The sequence below is a fragment of the Solea solea genome, chromosome 6 (genome assembly GCF_958295425.1).
Source record: "Solea solea chromosome 6, fSolSol10.1, whole genome shotgun sequence".
Classification (NCBI taxonomy): Eukaryota; Metazoa; Chordata; class Actinopteri; order Pleuronectiformes; family Soleidae; genus Solea; species Solea solea.
The window spans coordinates 22,622,926-22,644,585 of NC_081139.1; the positions used below are offsets into that span (position 1 = coordinate 22,622,926).

Genomic DNA, 21,660 nt, shown 5'->3' on the forward strand with positions numbered 1-21,660 from the left:
TACGTCTACTTACATGTTCTGATTGAAGCTGCCAAAGTGAAGCCATCAAGTTAAAGCAGCACACAGCTGTTGCTTGTCATGCTGGTACTAGCATTTTAACTTTCACACTTCTCACAGTCAGTACATTTGCATGCAGGTAAAAAGACAATAATTTGGTTTTCAACAACACGATGGCGTCGGTCCAGCAGGTACGAAACATAGAGAACCACAGCACGATTCCATCTCACAATCCATCTCGCCATTCGCCGATTGTTTTTCTATAAACTCAGACATGGCAAGTTGTCCGATTGTCTGTCTTAGTCAGACTACGGCCTTAGTCTGAAAGAGGCAGCATTCGTCCATTTACAAGTCAGTGACCTTTGAAAAATGATTTAAAGGTAAAATTGTTGTTGCATAGTATTGCTTTAATTCACACAAATGTCTGCTGGAATGAATGACTTGAAGATACCAGTGTAAAAGCTTTTCATCTGACCAGTGTAGTCAGCAGAGTAAATGGGAAGTATCTCGCTGGTACACCCTGTAGTTTAATAGACAGCAGTCTTGTATAAAGTACCTAAAAGGGATACTGGTAGATACTGGGATTAGGGTAGAAGTTAATGTCAACATTTACAATTTTACTTGAATAAAAGGTTATTCTTAAGGAATATGACATTTACTGTACTTAAGTATCCAGTCATTTTCTGATATAAAACGTACTTAAGTTTTAGAAGTAAAAGTGAGAATTGAGTGACAGGAGCAGGAAGGTTGTGTGTTCGATTCCCATCTTCGCTAGTCTACATGCTGATGTGTCCTTGGGCAAGACACTTAACCCCACGTTGCCCCTGATGGCAAAGACTGTGTAACACATGGGGAGAACATGTAAACTCCACACAGAAAAGTCCTCTAATAAACCCAGGTTTTCTTGCAACAAGGCTAGCCGCTACATTGCTGTCTGGCCCTATTCTACATATAGTTTGCTCAAATTATGGGTTATTGCATATTGAGAACGCTCTCAGACGGGGCAAACCAAGGCCAAGGCTGCTCAGTCCCCCAGGACACTCCTGAGTCGAGTAAAGTTAAAAATTGTCTAAAAAAAATGACTTAATTCTTTTTCCGTTGGTCCATAACTTACATCAAAAATAGACACAGATAAACAAACACTTGTGGACGCGTTAATGAGACAATACCAGATATATGAGTGAATATATACACTATGTTAGTATGCATATATTTATTTGAATAAAGAACGAACATTTCAGTTAAGGGATGACCTTTTTTTTATTATTTCACTTTGATATTCTGTACAGTTCTACAGATATATTTATACACACATCTTTCAATAAAACAAAAATGAAAAGCTAAAAAAAAAAAGAAGAAAAAAAGCATTAAGTCTCAACATCCTAGACATGATATCAAGTGGACGGTGTGAGCAATGAAATAAATAACACACACACACACACGTGAACACAAGGACACAAATTATGGCTTGAGGACACCACGCGAGAAGAATGCAAATGCCATAACTCACCTCACTCAGGAGAACAAGGAACAAAAGGCACTGCAGAAGAGCCCGTGGTGATGGTTGACTGAGAAGCATGTGCTTATGGACAACAGGCCTCATTCATCAGCAGGTGCATGGCAACACGTATATGACGGGGTCGCCGTGACGAGTGAAAAGTTGTTGCTTCACGGTTCAGTGCATTCATTTTTTTTTGGATTGAAATAGCATGCTGAGTACAGTTAGCCCATCATATGTAATTCTGATGAATTGTCCCGTTTCATTGTATGTGCACTCGATGCAGTTTATGTTTAAATACTTGGTGAGTGAGGCCTAACGAGGGAGTGCTGACGACACACAAGACGAACACCATTCACATTTTCCTCACTGCTCGAGAAGGACGTATGGACACACACACACACACACACACACGTTTTTATATCTTAGTGAGGACACATCACTGACATAATGCATTCCCTAGCCCCTTACCCTAACCTTAACCACCACAAACCCTTAACCCTTACCCTAAAACTAGGTCTTAAGCCTGAAAAAGCACATTACAGCTGTGGGGCCCAGTTAAAATGTCTTCATAAAGATAGGTTTGTAAATTTTTTGGAGCTCACAAAGATATAAATACAAGCACGCGCAAACACACAGCAGCAGGAATGATACCAAAAGAAAAGTACTATTTGTAATCACAACAAAGTTAAACCATGTCACTCTGTTTCCAGTGTCTACAGAATACATCCTAGCCATTATCATGAGTTTCAAATATTTTCAGTTTCTTTTTTTCTCCTTTTTTACTTTTTTTTTGCGTGGAAGGCGATTAAATAGAAGGAAAAACTAAAACAAATATGCATGCCCAGCCCCAGAATTGAGGGCCATTCAATTGAGGACCTGCATCAAATATGTGCAAAACAGAAGCGGATAAAAACGTACACCTTCTTTTACATCCATATACTTTCAAACGTCTCTCTTCCCTTTAAAATCCTCTCAATAGATCTGTCCCTCTAAGCTTTGGTGTAAAAAAATATCATATCATATCTCACATTCAAATAGAACCCACATACCACGACGGTGTCTGTAAAAGTGTAATAAAATCTGAAAAGGTCTTTGAACTGTGTCCCTTCACTCGCAGGTGGAGATCATGCAAGGTCGGTTCAATCGGGAACTCGGGAGAGAGAGATGTGTAATCACAGTTTCATCGACTCTAATAAGAGATTAAGATTGTGCGCCTGTTTGAAGGAGCAGGGACAGAGAATGAAGATCAACCTGACAGCATCTTCACTCCACTCCTACACACGGCATTTTGAGTGGACTCATGATAAAAGTGTGCAAAAAAGAAGGTGTAGTCGGGGTGAAGGAGGCTTTACGTCTTTTTCTTTGCTCGACACGTGCTCCCTGAGAGAAATCAGAGAATGGATCTCACTTTCTTGTCCTTCCTGTTCCATGATTTGAAAGCACTGATGTCCAGTACTCCAGCCCTGACCCTGAACTTCTCCCTCACAAATCCACATTATGGGGCTTCTCCAGTATACTGTTCTAGCACTACTCGGCTCTGGAATAGTACCTGGTACCTGGTGAGTTTTTTTGGTACCTGCTCTGGTGAGGTTCCAAGTGAGCTAAGCTGATGCCTGACGCTTTGTCATTGGTAGAGTGACAAGAATCAAACCTGCCATTTTTGTTTAAAGCTGGCACGAGCGTTACAGCGAGCACACATGACTGCTGTCTGCAAAAATACACGTCCGTACACAGACCGAGCAGCAAGTACACCATCGCCTCAATGTCCTTGTTTGTTGGCGTCATGGCAGTTTCGCGCAGCCATGATATGACGGCCCCGCCCATGTTGAGGAGTTACTAATGGCAAAAAGGGGCGTGTCTGATACCCAACCCGAGCTGAGTCTAGTAGATCCGAGTAGAGCTGGAACTGTATAATGTAAAAAGTGCCATTACACTCCAGCAACAACCTCAAAACATCTGGTGATAACAACCCCAAATACATCAGGTCAGAGAGAATAAAAAAAAAAAAGGAGAAACACAGTATGATTGTCCTTCCACCCCGAAGGGATGCAGAAAAAAAAGTCGTCATGCCTTCTGTTTCTAGTCTAACTCTATGTGCAGAGGGTTGAGCTCGGAGACACTCATGCATAAGTAACACTTGCAGTAGCAGCAGCAGTAGCAGAAGAAGAGATATATGGTTAAAAACACCATTGATTCACATCAGTCCCACATGAGATCTCAGGTCTCACACACAGAAGGTTCAGAGGTCTCTTCTGTTTGTGTCCTTGGCAAATGAAAACACTGCATGTCCAGTCAGTGAGACCGCCACACACACACACACACACACACACACACACACACCCGTGCACTTTCACGTCGTCGTTTTCAACCCCTGATTCTTTCCATCGGGAGTGGACATATGGAAAGCGTGGTGGGTGGGGGGCAGGGGGGGGGGGTATGTGTCCTGAGAAAGTGTATATGCATATCTGTGTGTGTGGATGTACAATGTGTGTGTTTGTGACTGTGTGTGTGTGTGTGTGTGTGTGGGGGGGGGGGGACAAGTTCAGCTCCGACTCCAGTCTCGGAATAGATCGCTGGTTCTTGAGGGGTCAGCACTCAAAGGGTCAGTCGCTCCCTGGTCTGAGGTCATACAGTGACAGGTGTGGGGGTCAGGGGTCATGTTGTTGCAGGGCCTGTTGTAGTTTCTGCCGATACGTGCCGTATTTTTGCTCCACTGCCCGCACACGCTCCGTCTCCTCTTTCCCCAGGATTACCAGGAAGTTTTGGAGCTCGGGAACAGAGAAGGCGTGCCACTGTTGGAGGAGTGGACAATATGAGTCTAACAGACTGATAGTGCTACTGCAGATGTATCATTAGGATTTTTTGATACTGACACTTATCAATACTATTATTGACGCTGCTCTCTAGTATTTGGTGCATAAAATGAAGACAGGACATGAAAGGATGTAAAAAGATTCACCAGTCATGGAGTGGAACGGATCATTTTGGTACAGTGCGGTACATATTTCCACCCTTGCCTTGGGATACCAGAGTAAAGGGGTATGGTTGGTCACAACAGTCAGCTGACTGGGTGACAGAAAGCCAGTGTCAGATGTAATCAATCGTCTGACACTGGCAGCTCCATCATCATTTGCAAATGTCCCCCCAGTGGGAACATTAAAGGATTGTATTATCTTATCATCAAGAGGATGGTTGAGAATTGAAAAATGCAAGCAAGGTTTTATGACGTCCAATCTGTCGTTAATCAGCTGACTGTCGTCGGTGGAGCTTACTGGACCGTACCATTTTACTCTGGTACCTCAAGGGAAGGGTGCCAAAGAATGGAATGGTTGGGGCTGGTTATTTTGGTACAGTTCCTATTGGAAATGCAAACAATATGTACCATACCATACCAAAGCGAACCGTTCCACTCAGCAGAAACATAGCTTTAGTCATACTTGTGTAAAGTCCAAGAGTACCGGTTCTTGATAACAACCATGATAGTTAATATTTTTGAAAATGCATTAAAGTCTAATTTTGTCACAGTTTGTGTGCTTCCTCACCTGCACCTCTCCCGTCTCATTTTCCTTCAGGACAAAGGTCAGTTGCTCTGGGTCCGGCCCTGCAATCAACCTCAGGAGAAGCGGACGCTCGCACAGAGGAAGCTTCTGGAAGAGATCTGTGTTCACAGAAAGAAAAACACTTCGTATTATTATTTCATGCTGTACTGTATGTTTGAATGCTGCAGATGACCTGGTGATCAGGTCTGTTTTGCTCACCCTGTCCGTCGCGGTGAGTCAGCCCGTACAGTGCAAACTTGCGGGGATTGTCTAACACCATGAACTTCTTCAGCAGGTTTTGGATGACGTCTCTGGTGGTGTTCAGAGAGCTGATGTGGAGGTGCTTCACACAGTCACATGGTAGGTAGAAGGACGTCTTCTTTTCACTTTGCCCGCACTCAGTCCCTTCCTGGTCTCCTAAAGGTGCCTGATCCTGGCTGCCCGTCTGCCTGGCCGCTCCCTCTAAATCCCTCTGAAGCGCCTCCACGGAGGAGACGGTGACTGGTCGACTGAGCCTCAGGTGGACCTTAACGAAACCTGTGTAGGATCCGTCTGAAGCCTGCAATACACCGAGAGACACAGGGAGACACTTAGAGTGGAAAGATATACGGTTCTCTGAAGGAATATTGATTGTGAGGCTGATACTAGCTGTGTCAATCTTCCTATCTACACTAACTATTGACTATAGAGTTCACAAGAACATCCACAGTGTAGTCCACACGTGTCAAACTCAAGGCGAGATAATCTGTTATGTCTTTCCTGCTCCTCCATTGACACACGTCACATCAAGTTTCCTCGCCCATAAAGTAAATAAACCAACTAAATGTAGACTTTGAAAACACAGAGCTGGAACCAAAGGGGGGTTAGAAATATAAATGATTTACCACATAATATTTACAGCTCCAGCACTGAAATGTAGCCCCTTGGCTATTCCACAGGTAAATCAACTCATTTTATTTTATGAAAAAAGTATCAATTGCGTCTGATCTATAAGCTTGCTTTATTCTAAATGTTATGTTATTTGACCTCCACTGCAAAAACAAACAGCCCTACTTAAAGATAAGACAAATATTCTTAAAATGAGGGAACATTTGCTAAAAACAAAACTGGGCAAAATTTAAGAAAGTAAAAGTCATATCTTATTAAGACGAAGTTTTTCTCAAAATTAAATTATTTTTCTCGTGCTAAATTCACTTGTGAAGATTACTTTTCTTTTTAGGCAAAACATATAAGAACGATTTCCCAGATACAACGCTTATTTTACTTTCTTGACAATCAGTCAAGTGTCAAAATTACATCATGATTTGGCAATGACCATTTGAATCTGACGGTATTTCACATCATTTCAATATAAAAGCATTTGTGTTGCTATGGAACGGTGTAAAGTTTACAATAAAAATAGAAAAAAGCATACAGAAATAACTCATTAGAACTTGATATTAAGCAGCGGTCCAAATGAAATGAATTGGAGGGCCACATGTGGTGAGTTTGAAACCTCTGATTTGTCCAATGATTTGTTGTGAGAGGAAACTGGAGAACCAGGAGAGAACCCATGCACACACACCACAGGAAGAACATAACAAACAGTCAAAATGGCTGCTAATTGCATTTTCTAAACAGGAAGTGGAGCTTGTAAATTATGTAGCAAGCAATCAAGGCCCTTGTTCTGACCGTGTCACTAACCCATGTCTTTCTGCTGCAAGGCAACAGCGTTAACCACTACCCCACCGTATATGATCCTAAAATCCTATTTTTAATTAGTTTTTCTGACTTGATTCTTTGCTACATTATTTACAAGCTCCACTTCCTGTTTAGGGAGTGACATGAGTAGCTGTTTTGACAACAGCCCACAGTAGAAACCTGTCAAATCAGTGCAGATAGGGCAAAAATCTACATTCACTGTTTCAGTGTGATATGAAACCAGCTCTAAAACTCACCAGTTTCATGCCAGTTTCACTGACTTGGGCGTTATACTCTTCTATCTTGGTCTGCACCTCTTCCGCCGACAGGTCCTTCGTTCCTCCCTCCTCTTCCTCTTTTGCTTCATTCTGCTGTAACGTGAGCAAGAGAGAAAATGTCACACAGCTGACATATCCCAGTAATCATTTGAGTAGTATGATGTCCGTGTCACCAGGAGATGGTGCTGCTTCCTCCGTTACGTGTCCTGTCAAAGATGACAGGAACAGTAAAGGTCGAGTTTATGAGTAAAAACATGAACACGGCCCCTTCCACCCTGCTCCACTTTAAAAAGAAGTGCATTGAGTTTGATTTGAAGGTTTTATCAAAAACAACGCTGAGCAGCATCTTAGACTCTTGTCCAAGAGCAAATGTGTTGGCCATCTGACTTAGGTGCAACTCAAAGTGCATATAGAATAGAATAGATCTTTATTATCACTGCTTTCGGCTCAACAAATCATAAAAAAAGACATTGGGGACGTCATTAAACAACACACAGTTAAATATAAGATAAGCGATAGTCATAAAAACAAGAGATAGAAATAAGAGACAATTGTAAAAGACATGAGAAAGACAAAAACATATATAACTCAGCTCTTAATTACACTAAAACTTTTAGTGTATTTTTTTTAACATGCATGTAAACGCACTGTGAAAGTGCAAAAGTGTTAGTCTGTTTCTGAGTGTTTCTGGTTGGACCACAGACTGGGCTACTAGGAGGTTTATTTTGGGTCACATGTAGCCCACGGGCCACCGTTTGTATAGGCTGGATCTGAGGGTGTTTCCTGCACCGTGTGGCCTCTCTTATCAAAAACTACTTGTGACAACACTCTCCCGTCCTCCATCTTTGAAGAATGAAGAGCAGCTGCTGTAGCTTTGGTGGATTCTTATACAGTCTTCTTCAAAAACCTGCAGCTCTGCATGGAGTCAGGAAAGGCCATGAATGGAGCAAATCACACGTTTGCCTCCTCCACAATATCGACAGCAGTGCCTCATTTTTACTTTTACTAGGAATGAGAGTGTGATCGAGAGGAGCAGTGAAATGAGGAGGAGGGAGGGAGGCAGTGAAGAAGGCCAGTGAGGAGTAAGGACTGATGAAAGAGCCAGCCTTAGCAACACTGAGTTTGACTAGGTTATTTATAGTACAGCAGGGATGCTCTATCTCACAATAGCTTTTTTTTTTCCTCCCCTCTTCTCCTGTTCGTTTGAGTGAGTGAATGTGTGTCAGAGTGAATGCAGGCCAGGAATGGTTTCTGAAGAGGAGTCCTCGGTTTGTGCGATGAAGTCACTCTTTTATTCAGAACAGAGTACATGTGTTCCTCTTTATGAACTGCACACGCACACACGTGTAGATCCAGATCGAGGTACTGTACCTTGTGGAGATGAGAAACACGTGCACTTAGAAAAAGTGTAGGTGTTTAACTCTTCCTGCTGAACAAAAAAAGAGGTGAATAACAGTTGAAGTGGCTGTGTGTGTGAGTGAATACAAAAGAGCAAGGACAGAGTAGCTGCTTTCACTCTGTGTAAATACGGTCCTTCTGTCAAGGTAACTGCAGTCATGGTCACTAAATTTAACAGATAAATGAGAACCATTCTAACTGTGCATTTAACCATCACTCTATAAACTGCCACTGAGTGCACATGTGTGCAGATGATCATTCATAGAAGATCAGAATGAAAACCAGACAATCTTGTGTGAACACAGTAAGTGTAAATGGTATACTGGGGGTTAGGAACATGAAGGAGCGGATTGGTAATCACACGTCTAAATCAACAAAGTAAAAGGAAGAGTGCAGGAATTCCTGCGTTTGTATACAAGTTTCTAAATGTATCAGAGGCGGTGCCCTGTCCTCCCTCTCTGCATACCAGTGAGAGTTGTTACAGGACAATAGTGCAGTTTCCGGACATGGCTCCTGTGACTGGACCTAATCATGAAGGAGCCGTTGCACAGAGACATGTGACCGAATAAAAAAACCTAAAGTGTTAAGTGTTAAAAATGAATTAATTCACATTTGGTTCCTGTTAGTTCTTTAGTATGACAACATATTCTTCACACATGCAGTATATCAACACTATAGCATTGATAATAAGTAATGCAGCCACTTTATTATTAATATTACAGGTGCTAACTAGGGTTTCAAAGTGGTGGAAGTTAGAAATATTCCAAAGTGGAAACTTTAAAGAGGAAATGGAGTTAATGATACTTAAGTCACGATATGACATTATCACGAAATTTAAGTCACAAAACGATATTATCACAATATTTAAGTCACGATATGATATTATCATGATATTTAAGTCACAATAAAATATGATCATGATATTTAAGTCACAATACGATATTATCACAATATTTAAGTCACGATATATTATCACGATATTTAAGTCACAATAAAATATGATCATGATATTTAAGTCACAATAAAATATGATCATGATATTTAAGTCACAATACGATATTATCACAATATTTAAGTCACGATATGATATTATCACAATATTTAAGTCACGATATGATATTATCACGATATTTAAGTCACAATACGATATTATCACGATATTTAAGTGGCAATACGATATTATCACGATATTTAAGTGGCAATACGATATTACTGTATTTGTGAAATCGTATATTGCAATTTACTCACTAAACAGCTCGAGTGAGAGTGAGCACATGGCACCATCTAGTGGACTAATATGAATAATATCGGCATGCAATATTTCACTGTATCTACCCCCCCCCCCCCCACACAGGTGATAAATACTATGACAATATAACAATATGACAATAACACCTGTACTCGCTGTCCGACAATATCAATATAACAGGTGACAGAAACAAGTCCAGGCCATGTTTTCCTGTTAAATGTGACTCAGATAGAAGTAAGACATGTGCGATATCTAGGACTGTTACATAAGGAACACACACACGCACACACACGTACATATGCCATGTATATGCACACCCACCCACCCACACACACACACACACACACACACGTACATATGCATATACACAGACCCTCGGGGTGACAATGGGAAGTGTTGATGCTCTTGCTCTGATGAGACCAGACAACAGACGTCATGATGAGCTCAAAATGGTGCTGTGGAGAAGTCAGTGTTAAAGCAATCTGGTGAGTGTGTGTTTGTGTGTATAACCTGACCACCTTTGGTGTGTGTGTGTGTGTGTGTGTGTGTGTGTGTGTGTGTGTGTGTGTGTGTGTGTGTGTTTGTGTGTGTGTGTTTGTGTGTGTGTGTGTGAGAACATCATGATCTTCAGGAAACCCTAGCCTCTGGGATCTATTACAACTGTCCTGTCTGAGAATGTGATCTAACCCTAACTTACAAGTTCCAACACTCAAATAATAAATGCAGTTTATTACAACATAGTTGTATCCCTGACCATCACCAGTTCATGGCTAACCCTAACCTTAACCTAACCTCAATTCATACTAAATGTCCCCAAAAGGTCAAAATGTCCTCATAAACATAGGTTTGTATGTTTTTTTTGGACAGAGATTCATGTACACACAACACATTAAACGTGACTGGCTTGTCTGGAGTTCTGGTAATAGTTCATAAAGAAAACGAGGATCTTTGCCTGCTTTAAGGAATGTAAGCAAGTAAATGCATGGACAGAGACGCGTAACATCTTAAAAACAGAAAACCGGATAATATCACAGCGTCACAGGATGCCACACGCAGATCTTTGCATGTCTCTTTTCCATATTCAAACACAGGACAGAGTGGAATTTCCCGGGATGGAGGCAGCACACTGCAGGACAACATTTAGAGCTAGTGCAACTCAATTACTTTCAGGATGAAAAGCAATTCTCTCTCATGTTCAGCAGTTCATGCATGGTGCAGCTGTATCATATACACAACACAATCTTTCTATGCTGGTGTGGTGACAAAGCCAGGGTTCCGCCTCCATCAGCTGGCAGCTTGTGTCCTGGCAGCCCAGACTAACTAACCCCAATAGCCTCCTGTCTCAGTGTGGCAGCGAGCCTGATTCCACACGATGACAACACAGCTGGTCAATTATTCAGGGATTATCATCCCGGGCTTCTCCAAGTCAGACGCCACAGGCAACGCCAGGACAAGTGCAGGAAGAACAGGGCTGGACATGCTTTGCATGAATGCAAATGAATTTGTGTCATTTATTTACATTGGACAACGACGATTTGTTTATGATTCTGTAATGTGATGCTTTGCCCTGCTCTCATTTCTGGGTCCTATTCTTTTTTGTTTGCAGGATTGTTGCATATGATAATCTTAAAAAATGAAGTGTAAGTATGAACCTATGGTGACAGGGTGCTCTGAAACTCTCTACCACGTGATCTGTGATAACCCTGAAAAAAATCCTCCCCAAAAACCACCTGTTCACAACCTGCTTTTAAGAGCTAGAGCCATTGTAATCAGCACTGCTGCTACTATTATTCTCTTCTCTCACTTTGATTTTTCCATCTGCAGCAAAGTGGCCTTGAAATACTTTATTATTATCATTTATGATAAAGCCGCATTGAAGTTAAAAACCCTACAGGCGACACACTTATGTGTAATAATGTAGGTACAGTCCACCATAACAGAATCTCAGGAAGTGCACGGGGTGCCAACAAAACCATGCGTTGCCATGGTAACTAGGGAAATGGTTTTTGGTAGTTGCCCTGCACACAACACACACACAAACACGCACACACACATTTTGTGCAGCTATCCTTCTTGGGTTACTGCTTTGACAGAGATGTAACCAGTTACCAGTTCCTAAGAGATGAGGTACTGCCTCATTAGGACCAGATTTTGGTCTCCATGAGGACTGCTGGTCCTGACAAGATCCATGTTTATGGCAGAAAATGTCCTAAAGAGGTAATAAATACAAGTAAACACATAGACGTGTTTCTCTAAGGGCATTTATAGACATTTCCTAGGCCCTTGCCCTAACCTTAATCATCTCAATACCTTCCTAACCCTAACGTAACCTAATTATAACACAAAAATACTAAAACCAAGTCTTAACAATCAAAAACACCTTTTACTCTTTCACTGCCTATGGTTTCTAAGTTTATTTGGTCCTCACAAAGGAACCCATACAAGAACACACACACACACACACACACTATCTCTCTCGCGCGCGCCCTCTCTCTCTCGCGCTCTCTTCCTACCTCTTAAGCACCAGAGTTGTTACTACGGAAACCTCTCCCACACAGTGTAGAGATGAAACCTCTATGATATCTGCAGGCTAACATAATAAGCTCATAGTTTTGCTGTAAAAACAAAGCAAACACGTGACGTACTGTATGTGGCCCCCGGAGGCTGAGATGAGATGAAGGCACGCCGCAGTTATGTCTCCAGTCTCCAAAACACGGCTGAAATCTCGCTGACCTCCCACGTAATCAAATGTGGATCAATGTTACAAAACGAGTGGCCTGACTGTAGAAGCCCTTCCTACGCTACACTCTCAGATACATTCACACACTCAGACCTGGAGGCCTATTTAAGCACTTCCTCTCCATAGTTCTGCTTTTGGTCTCTATTGTTTTCTCCATACAAAAGTCTGAAAACATTAATGGTGTGAGTTTTGTCGGACTCCTGCAGTTGAATCATCACACACAGACACGGTTCTGTACCTTTACTGAGTGCCGGGGCTTGCGGAACAACGAGGTCTTGGCGGTGAAGAAAGTGAAGTCTTCACTCTCGTCCTCGAGGCTGCAGTAGCCGCTGCTCATGCTGTTACTGCTAGTCATGGAGGGGGTCATCACTGTATTCACAGTCATAGAGGAGTCCAGAGTTGGCCTCCAGTGCTGGGATGGCACCCGGCGACGGCGAGAGGAAGTGCTGGTTTATCTCGAGAGAGAGAGAGTGAGAGAGGAGCGAGAGGCAGGGCTGATGTGACAGTGTGTCAGCCACAAATCAGAGTCGCCGAGCCTCTAAGTCATCCAGATAAAAGTCAGTGCTCCTCTGCTGAGGCATCCACAGAGTGTACGTCCCACCTGTGATGGCGAGACAGGTGAACCCGGCTCAGATTCAGGGCTTCGCGTGGCCACCAGAGACGGGACCAGGAAATCGGAGAGCGAGCACAGACGTGTCACTTCCTCTTGACATGTGCGTGTGTGTGTGTGTGCTCTCGCACACAAAAATGACACACGCCACGCAGCATGCGCACCTGGTCATTTGCAGCGAAACACAGACAGACACACAGACATGTAACTCTCACACACGCGCTGTGATGATGCTGGAGTCAGTTTACAGTTGAAGCGCGCTCACCTGCGAGCACCTGTTACTCGCGCAGACACACAACTCATAAAAGCACGCACTTGCGACACCACATCCTGCTTTTGTCTCCGTCTCCGTGACGACGCAGGTTCACTTCACGTCCTGGTCTGCGGCTCAGTGCAGCTCAGCGACGTCGGGCGGCTTGCTGCGTGTGAGAATCCATCCGTCTCCCTGGAGTCCAGAGTAAACAGCAGCAGGAAGATCTGTGGCTACAGCAACACGACGGTCACTGCACACTGCACTGACTCCTCTCTCCTCTGATCCCACGCGGCTGTGGAAATACCACAGAAAGATTCTTTTGCACTTGCTTTGCTCTAGCCTTCGCTCGCAGCCTTGCTCAACTATCTGTGTGTTATCAGCTTGCAAGCACCACCTTCCTCTTCTCTCTCTCTCTCTCTCTCTCTCTCTCTCTCTCTCTCTCTCTCTCTCTCTCTCTCTCTCTCTCTCTGTCTCTGTCTCTCTTCCTGCAAGCGAGAGTACCGCACAGAGCCACTTCCTCTTGCACACACATACACACAGAGAGAGCGAGACAGAGAGGGAGGGAGGGAGAGACATGGGTAAACAGAAAGAGATGCTGAGTGAGAGATAGGAAGCCTTGCAGCTCCTGGTTTACATACATGAGAGCTGCTCAGAGGTTGAGGAAGATGGCTGCTTTTCCTAGTGACAACACTACAAGCCATTACAACCACGGTGATTATTTTCACGACTGATGAATCTGATCGGTTAACAGCTGTTTGGGGCATGACATGCTGGCAAAATGCTGATTGGTGCTGAAATAAAGATGTTGTACAACGTCTTGTTTTCTCCACAAACCTAAAGAATTCAATCTTTAAGGATTAAGTCGTTTACACGGAGCAAAGAACCCAGCAAATGTTCACAGACAACACTGGAATCAACTGGAGACATGACAAACACTTGTTTTTATATCTTAGTGAGGACACATCACTGACATAATGCACTCCCGAGCCCTTTACCCTAACCTCCACAATCACAACTAAGTGCCTTACCCTAACCCTAACTCTAATACTAACCCTAACATTAAAACCAGCCCTTTAAAGTTGTAGGGCCCAGACAAAAAGACGCATGCACACACACACACACAGAAACAGCTGCTCTACCACCGCTGAGGTTCTAGTGCAGGTGTCAGATCCTATCGTTGCTTAATGAGAGCTTACCAAAATAATGAGTGATTTCCATCAGTATAGGGAGTACAGTGACCTCTGACCCCAAACTGACCCTACAATCTGCCCTCTGACCCTGACAATGACCCCCCCACCCGTCAAAAGCACCTTAACGCTGCTGTCATGGCAGAGATTGATCGTGCATCTGTCTGCTCATGAATGTGTGATAAATAGGGTTTTCACAATACTAGAATTTCAGACTCGATAGCAATTTTCAGGAAAATTACATGAGCATAGCTGTTAGCCATGAATATTTGTATCAATGGGATCAATTGAGAGACCAACTGAAAGAAACTAAAGTAAAAAAAAAGATACAAAAAGACCCCATTTATACCGGGACCAGACAACACAATATTTTTGTCTTTCAAGATGGTCACGATGTCAGATTATCAATCCCAGTGGCACGGATTAATGCCATGTCTAGTTTCAGGGACTGGCAACACTACAAGTATAATCCTAAACCAATCATCGTTCACAACGCTGCATGAGTTCATCGGTCATCGGAAAGAAAGAAAAACAGATCGTGGACCCGTTCCTGGGGGTCACGAAGAGGACAGCATGGACTGACTGTGCTTCAGAGAGAACATGAGGTAAGTTATGTGTACAGCAGGGGCAATTTGGTTATATATCGTAATCCTTCCATCCCCCCGGCGCAAATATCAATATTTGAATTAATAAATGAAGGTGCTCTAAAGTAAACAGTCCCTGCCTGCAATGAAAGCTACACATTCAATACATAGATTTGATGCATTTTGTTGTGACTGAATAGAGAAATCCGGCACTTTTAACGTTTAACGGACGTTTTGCTTTCTTCAGTGAGACAGATATCCTGACGTATGATTGTCTTGCAATATGTCGATTCTCACAGAATCGTTGTATCGTGATATCACTGGTATCGTGGTCCATGCGTCACGTACCGTATTGTGAGGTATCCTGTGATTCCCAATGTCAATGTTTATGTCTGTATGTCACGCTGTGTCAAAGCATTCTTTTATCCAAGTGGTCAACATCCACGGAGCGTGTCGCAGGAGATGTCAGAGTCGACAGGAAAATTCAAACATGCAAGGCTTCTCTTCATGGAGCATCTCATACGCCAAACCTCTGTTCTTCAGTCATGTCACAGTTCCTGACGCTCATGTAGTCTGATCCCAGCCTTACACTCACTGAGCTCAGTGGTGTTGTTTTCTTCGACTTAATCGTCCATGACGAGGAACGTGGGGGGTGAAAAAAACACACCACAGGGCACAAACAGCGGCTGGGAACGGGAACGGTGTTTATTGTGTTTTTAGCAGCTTATTATATTAATGAGAAGGAGGCTCCAATAATACAGTTAACTCACATTTGATTCTATTGAAGCTTCTAGAGAGCAGCAGACTGCAGAGAAAGTGTTCTGCCCTTTCATCGAGTGTGTTTCTGTCCAGAAGACTGATTACCTGCATTCTGCTTCCATCAGTGTAATCACCATGGGACTGTGTGTGTGTGTGTGTGTGTGTTTTACACAACACACAAAGAAACACACATGCATGCATACTGAGCAGCACTACTGCTGGTGTCAAATCGATGACGCATGGTCAGCCTGCCGCATGTATGCTGAGACTGCAGTAGTGCGAGCGCGACCTCCACGACCCCGACACATGCTCACAGCAGTGACTGTGAAACAGACTAAGAAGAGGAAAGAGGAGACTGCAGGAGAGGAACTGTCAGCTCTCCTCTTATCTGCAGCATAAACGCACTCTATCGAACACACATGAGTGTGGGAAGAGGCGGGCCTTCGTCACAGAGCTCACAGATACATCATCTGCACTTAAAGCTCATTGCTATTAAACATACAGAGAGGAGAGTTTTATTTGAATAGATACAGATTGTAAGCTATTTTCATAGTTAAGCATAATGGCAAAGGTTTTATATGACATGTAGAAAAGAAAAAGTCAGTGGCTCTTATTTTGAAAGCCAGATTGAAAGGAAGTGGTGTTACATAAGATTGTGCTGAGGGACTATTGTGTATGACGGGAAAAAAATCTACTAAAAAAACTACTATACCAAATGTGTATTTTATTTCTCTAAGAATAACTTACATAACGAAATGAAAATCAAAACATGTATTTATTTCATTAAGAAACAACAGCTAAGAACATCCCTAAATTGATTTGACAGGAAGTTGTCATGCCTCAACCTCAACAACCCCTTTTTACATCTTATTTCTACTGGTGTCATGTTTACTTTTGTCTTTTAAATTCTCACCTTAAGGCGAGCAGTGGTTGACGAGGAGGAGGCAGAGCGGCTGCTCGTTGTAGATGGAGGTTTTTCAGGCTGTCTGTCCTTCTGGTTGCAGTCCAGCTGAACCTGACGCTGACAATCCAGGTGACAGGTGTAGCTGCAGTCTGATGTACACACACACACACACACACACACACAAAACACAATAATTATAGAGAAGAGTGCAGGCCAAGGCTATGGAAGCCACTTGGAAAATAAAGAATGATAATTATGAGATCGTATCCCATAATTATGAAATGCTTTATCAAAATGATGACATTATTACAAGTCATTATTATGACATAGCAAGTCATAATTATGTGACAGTAAATCGACATTATGAGAGAATAAGTCCAACTTATGAGATAATAACTCAAAATTATGAGATAATAACTCATAATTATGAGATAATAAGTCATCAGTATGACTTGGTTGTCATTCTTTTTTCCAGGTGGTACAAACAGGCTTCCATACTGAACAGTAAGACAGAACCAATCAGTGAAAGACAAACCAAATGAAAAGTTAAAAAAGACACTGAGCTGTTACTTTTCTCCCGTACAGAATGTGTGAAATTAATTCTGATTGAAAATAGCGACACAACACTACCTTTACACAGGAAAATAGCTCCATCTAGTGGCTAATGCCAGCCTCTCACCCTTCAGACACAAGACTGTACTGTTTCACCTGAGAAACACGCACTTGTTTTTGTTAAGTGTTGTGGAAAATGCAATTTGTTAAGAACAATCCAGCGATGAATCTACAAATGATGTCTCTGTGTGGTCTAATTTTGATCTTTAGGTGGCAGGAAGTCCTTATCACAACAACACGTTGGACTATTTATATAACACACAACCAAAAATCATGCAAAGCAAGACATGATGTAGTATATTCATGAATGGCACATTTATTTATTAAAGGCCAACGCGTCCCAGTAGCAGAAGCACATGAAAGGTCAACTTACCCTTATCTTATTACTCTTTTTAGATTTTTTTTAAATTTAGGTACTTTCCCCAAAACTTCCCCAAACTGTCCACTGTTAACCGTCGACTGTTTTTTCATTTCTGTTGGTTTCACATGTGACTGCCTCATCTTTTTTAACAGAGACACACAGTCTCTCTTCTCAGTTATTAACTGTGCTAAGCTATAGATTTATTTACAGTTTTTTTTTACGTCAGACGGACAAACAGAGGACTGCAGTTATACGGGGGAATTCTGAGTCAACGTGTGACATGGTTTAGACGTTTATTTTTGTTCACATTGTTTTCTCTTGAACATGTGTGAACAGGAAACACGCTGCAGTCTGACTGCACCGCTCTGTAGCTGCAGGCAGACGAAGCCGGCGGTGTTTCTGTTTGTGTCATGAAAAGAGAGGGGACTCAGCATCAGCGCTGTAACCATGGCAACAAGCTTTTTGATGACCACTGTAAACAGAGATGAGCTGTACACACATACGGTACATACGGTCAATAGTAGAATTATTTCATTCAAAATTAGAAACTTCACCACCAAATCTTCAGCAGTAATCAATTCATTAATCAATCAATGTCACCTTCATTTTCAATTTTCTTGAGATTATTATATTAACACAGTGTGTCTTTTATATCAGTGTAAAGCAAAACTGTCCAGAATGGAAGTAAAAGTAAGGGAAGTCCAAGGGAAATCCCAAATACACTGTGTCATCATCACACTTTTTTTTTTACCAACCACAACTGAATAGTTAAACTGTTACATTCTGAAACTGTTGTTATTGAAGTTAACATTATTAACAGAAATGATGCAACATTATTTGTGTGTCTGCATCCTTCAGGAAATGGACTGTCAAGCAATACTATCAGACCTGACTGAGGGAGCGTTTGTGTGTATACAGCAGCAGTGCAGGGATGGGTGGAGACATCAAACATTTATCCCCTCAAACTAGAGCTGCAACTAACGATTATTTTCATAATCGATTAATCTGTCGATTATTTTCGCAGTTCATCGAGTAATCGTTTGGTCCATAAAATAGCAGAAAATGTTAAAAAATGTTGATCAGTGTTTGTCAAACCTGGAAATGATGATGTTCTCGAATGTCTTGTTTTGTCCACAAACCAAAATGATTCACTTTCAATGATTTCTTTGTTATGTGGAGCAAAGAAACAAATACAATATTCACATTTAAGAAACTGACTGACTTTTTTTATAGAATTCAAAAAGACACCAGATCTAACCACCGCTATACTGAGAAACACAGAGAGATGACAACTTGTTTTACTATGGTTTGAAAGTACTGTGTGTGAGATGAAGCAACATTCATTGCTGCAGATGAATATCCTTCACCTCACCCTTTTAACTTCTGCCAAATGAAAATAAATTCACCAACATTTTACACACTGGACCTTTAAAAGCTACGTACTGCAGTTTTAACCTAACCTCATTAAATAGCCAATGTATTTTTAATTGTTAAACAATGAATGGCACTGAATGGCATTGAACAATAAACTTCTTGAATCTGAAAGGAGTGGTTTTAGTGATTATTAGGACGTGGACATTCTGTTCAGGACAGTTTAGAGGTCACTGCCTGGAGAGAAGAGGGCGACAGAGGGAAGGGTGTTTGGACAGGAGGGTGTTTGGACAGAGAGAGAAAGGGAAGAGCTGTGACGCAAGGACGTGTCGAGGAAAAAGACGAGTTCAGTTCAGGGACACTGCTTGTGGTCAGGTCAGAGGTCACAGCAAAAAAGAGACAGAAAACACAAGAGGGAAGGGAAGAGAGGAACTCCTTTCCTGTCTATCTTCATTACACTCACTCCATCCAAGAGAGTCCAAATCTACAATAAATACTTTTTACTCCTTGACTTGGTTTGTTGAGAAGATGGTGACCACTAGAAGTGGTGTGGATGTTGGATGTTGAACTCCAAGTACGTCTTGTTGATTTCTCCTTGTAAACAAACAACAGAGTTGTGTTTACAGTCAGTGTTACACACTCCTCATGTGTGTCGTGTTTCTCAGTATTGTGCATGCACGGGTGTTTTTTCTCAAAACAGAAGTCGCTGTGTGTGTTGGGCGTTGGCGACAGAGAGACGGGCCCTGGCGTCTAGGTCTCTGGTTCAGATAAAATCATTCAGAAGATAGAATTTGGAAAACAGGAGCAACACTGAGGAGTGGACACCTTTTCCTGTTCCACACCTACAGTATGATACACCACTGTCAGCAAGTCACGGTTCAAAGAGGATCCAGACTTTTCTCACACTGATAACAAACGGTTTCTGTCTCTCACACACAAACAGACGTATGGACGACATATTGTGGTTTTAGTTTGAGCAGTGTGTGTGTGTGTGTGTGTGTGTGTGTGTTCCAGTTTGTTTGTATGTTGATTCTACAAAACTGGACTTAAATGTTTAAATGAAGGTATAAAAAAAGGTAAAGGTATTAAACATATAAGGATCTTCTTCTGTTTTCCATTGTTTCATGGCTTGACTAAGTCAAAAAATACACATGGATGAGACACAGCATTAGAGTCAGTTACCAGTTTTGGTTGTTATGGCAGATATTTGGGGTTTTTCAGGCTCTTTTGGTCGCCACAGCAGATGATCCACATATTTGATTTGGCAGAGCCCATTTATTCGGGCCTGGGACCGGCACAAGGAGTGTCCAATTAACAATGAGCAACGGGGATTGGGTACCTTGCTCATGGGTACCACAGGGTTGACGTGGCCAGGACTAGAACAAGCAAACCCTCCCTTTCTGCTTGGCTATACTTCAACACTTGAATTTCACTCACCTTCAAAGCATCAACTGGCTTTGCTCCTATCTAAATCACCTAACTTTGAAATAGATTTGTTCCTGCCTGACCACTGAGATCAGCTGATGGAGCATCTTAAAACTCTACTCTTCATCAAAGCTGTTGGGAATAATTGATGGCGCCTATTTAGATTTAGGAGATTTCCATAAATCATTCTTATTTGTTCTTGCCTACTGGACTTAATTTGTTTTTCTTCGGCTCCTGGTGTCACTCCTACCTCTACCCTCACCTCTCCTCTGTCCCCCAGTTTTCATTTCACCCCAACAGATGGGGGGGGGGGGGGATTTCTCCACAGAGCTGCAACTAACCATTATTTTCATCATCAATCTGAAAATGTTGAAAAATTATGATTGGTGTTCCCCAAACTTTGAAATGATGATGTTCTCAAATGTCTTGTTTTGTCCACAAACCCACATTTGTTTCAGTTGCAATGATGTGTTTGTTAAATGGAGCAATGCAGCCAGAACATAATGACATTTAAGAAGCTTGTTTTAATGTTTTAATTAGTAAAAACACTCAATTGATTAATCAAATAATCGTTGAAGCCGTACACGAGATATTTGATTTGGTTTGATGTGACTGCTAAGCACTTGTTAAGAAACATGTGTGTGTGTGTGTGTGTGTGTGTGCAGGCCTAGTGCAACACACACACACACACACACACACTCTTGTGATGCAGTGTTGGTGGATGTGAGTGCTAATTAGTGGCTGGGGAAAGTGCAGCTGTGATCGGTTACACCCACTAAGCAATTCATTACTGAACCTGCTTATTCATGCAATTATCCAATCTGCTGCCACACGACAGCGGTGTCTGTGGTCAGGCACGTACTGTAGACGCCGGGATCATCAGTTACTGTCACTTCAACTTTGACATATGAGACATATGAGTGGGTTGAGTACTTCTGAAACAGTTGGGAACAGTAAGTTTTTTTGGTAGGCGGGGCTGTGGGCTGTGCCCGGCGGGTGTTGAACAAACACCGGTTGCAAGGGAATGACGCTTTTCTGCCGCCCAATCAGCGAGTCTAGCTCCACCCATACCATTACTCTGGTACCCCATGGGAAGGGTACCGAAAAATGGAACAACTGGGGCCAGATATTTTGGTACAGTTCCTAATGAAAACGCAAAAAAATAGATACAGTGCCATTCCACTCGGGGGGAAACACGCGTATTCACGTCTA

The 21,660-nt window shown here is 42.3% G+C and overlaps 1 protein-coding gene across 6 annotated transcripts in view; it reads right to left on the minus strand.

The window, feature by feature from the left end:
• Positions 1-21,660, minus strand: part of rassf5 (Ras association domain family member 5) — a 97,625-nt gene that overhangs the window by 61,052 nt on the left and 14,913 nt on the right. For 2 of the 6 annotated variants that reach the window (XM_058631917.1, XM_058631919.1), the window contains exons 2-6: positions 16,689-16,828; positions 6,975-7,088; positions 5,257-5,596; positions 5,041-5,156; positions 1,239-4,290 (exon numbers count right to left, since the gene is read on the minus strand). In XM_058631917.1, coding sequence (XP_058487900.1) covers positions 4,147-4,290; positions 5,041-5,156; positions 5,257-5,596; positions 6,975-7,088; positions 16,689-16,828 — 854 coding nt within the window. In that variant the 3' untranslated portion in view covers positions 1,239-4,146. Of the gene's footprint in view, positions 1-1,238; positions 4,291-5,040; positions 5,157-5,256; positions 5,597-6,974; positions 7,089-12,620; positions 13,666-16,688; positions 16,829-21,660 lie in introns of those variants that run through there. The other 4 variants (XR_009240428.1, XM_058631918.1, XM_058631922.1 and 1 more) reach the window with 4 other exon arrangements.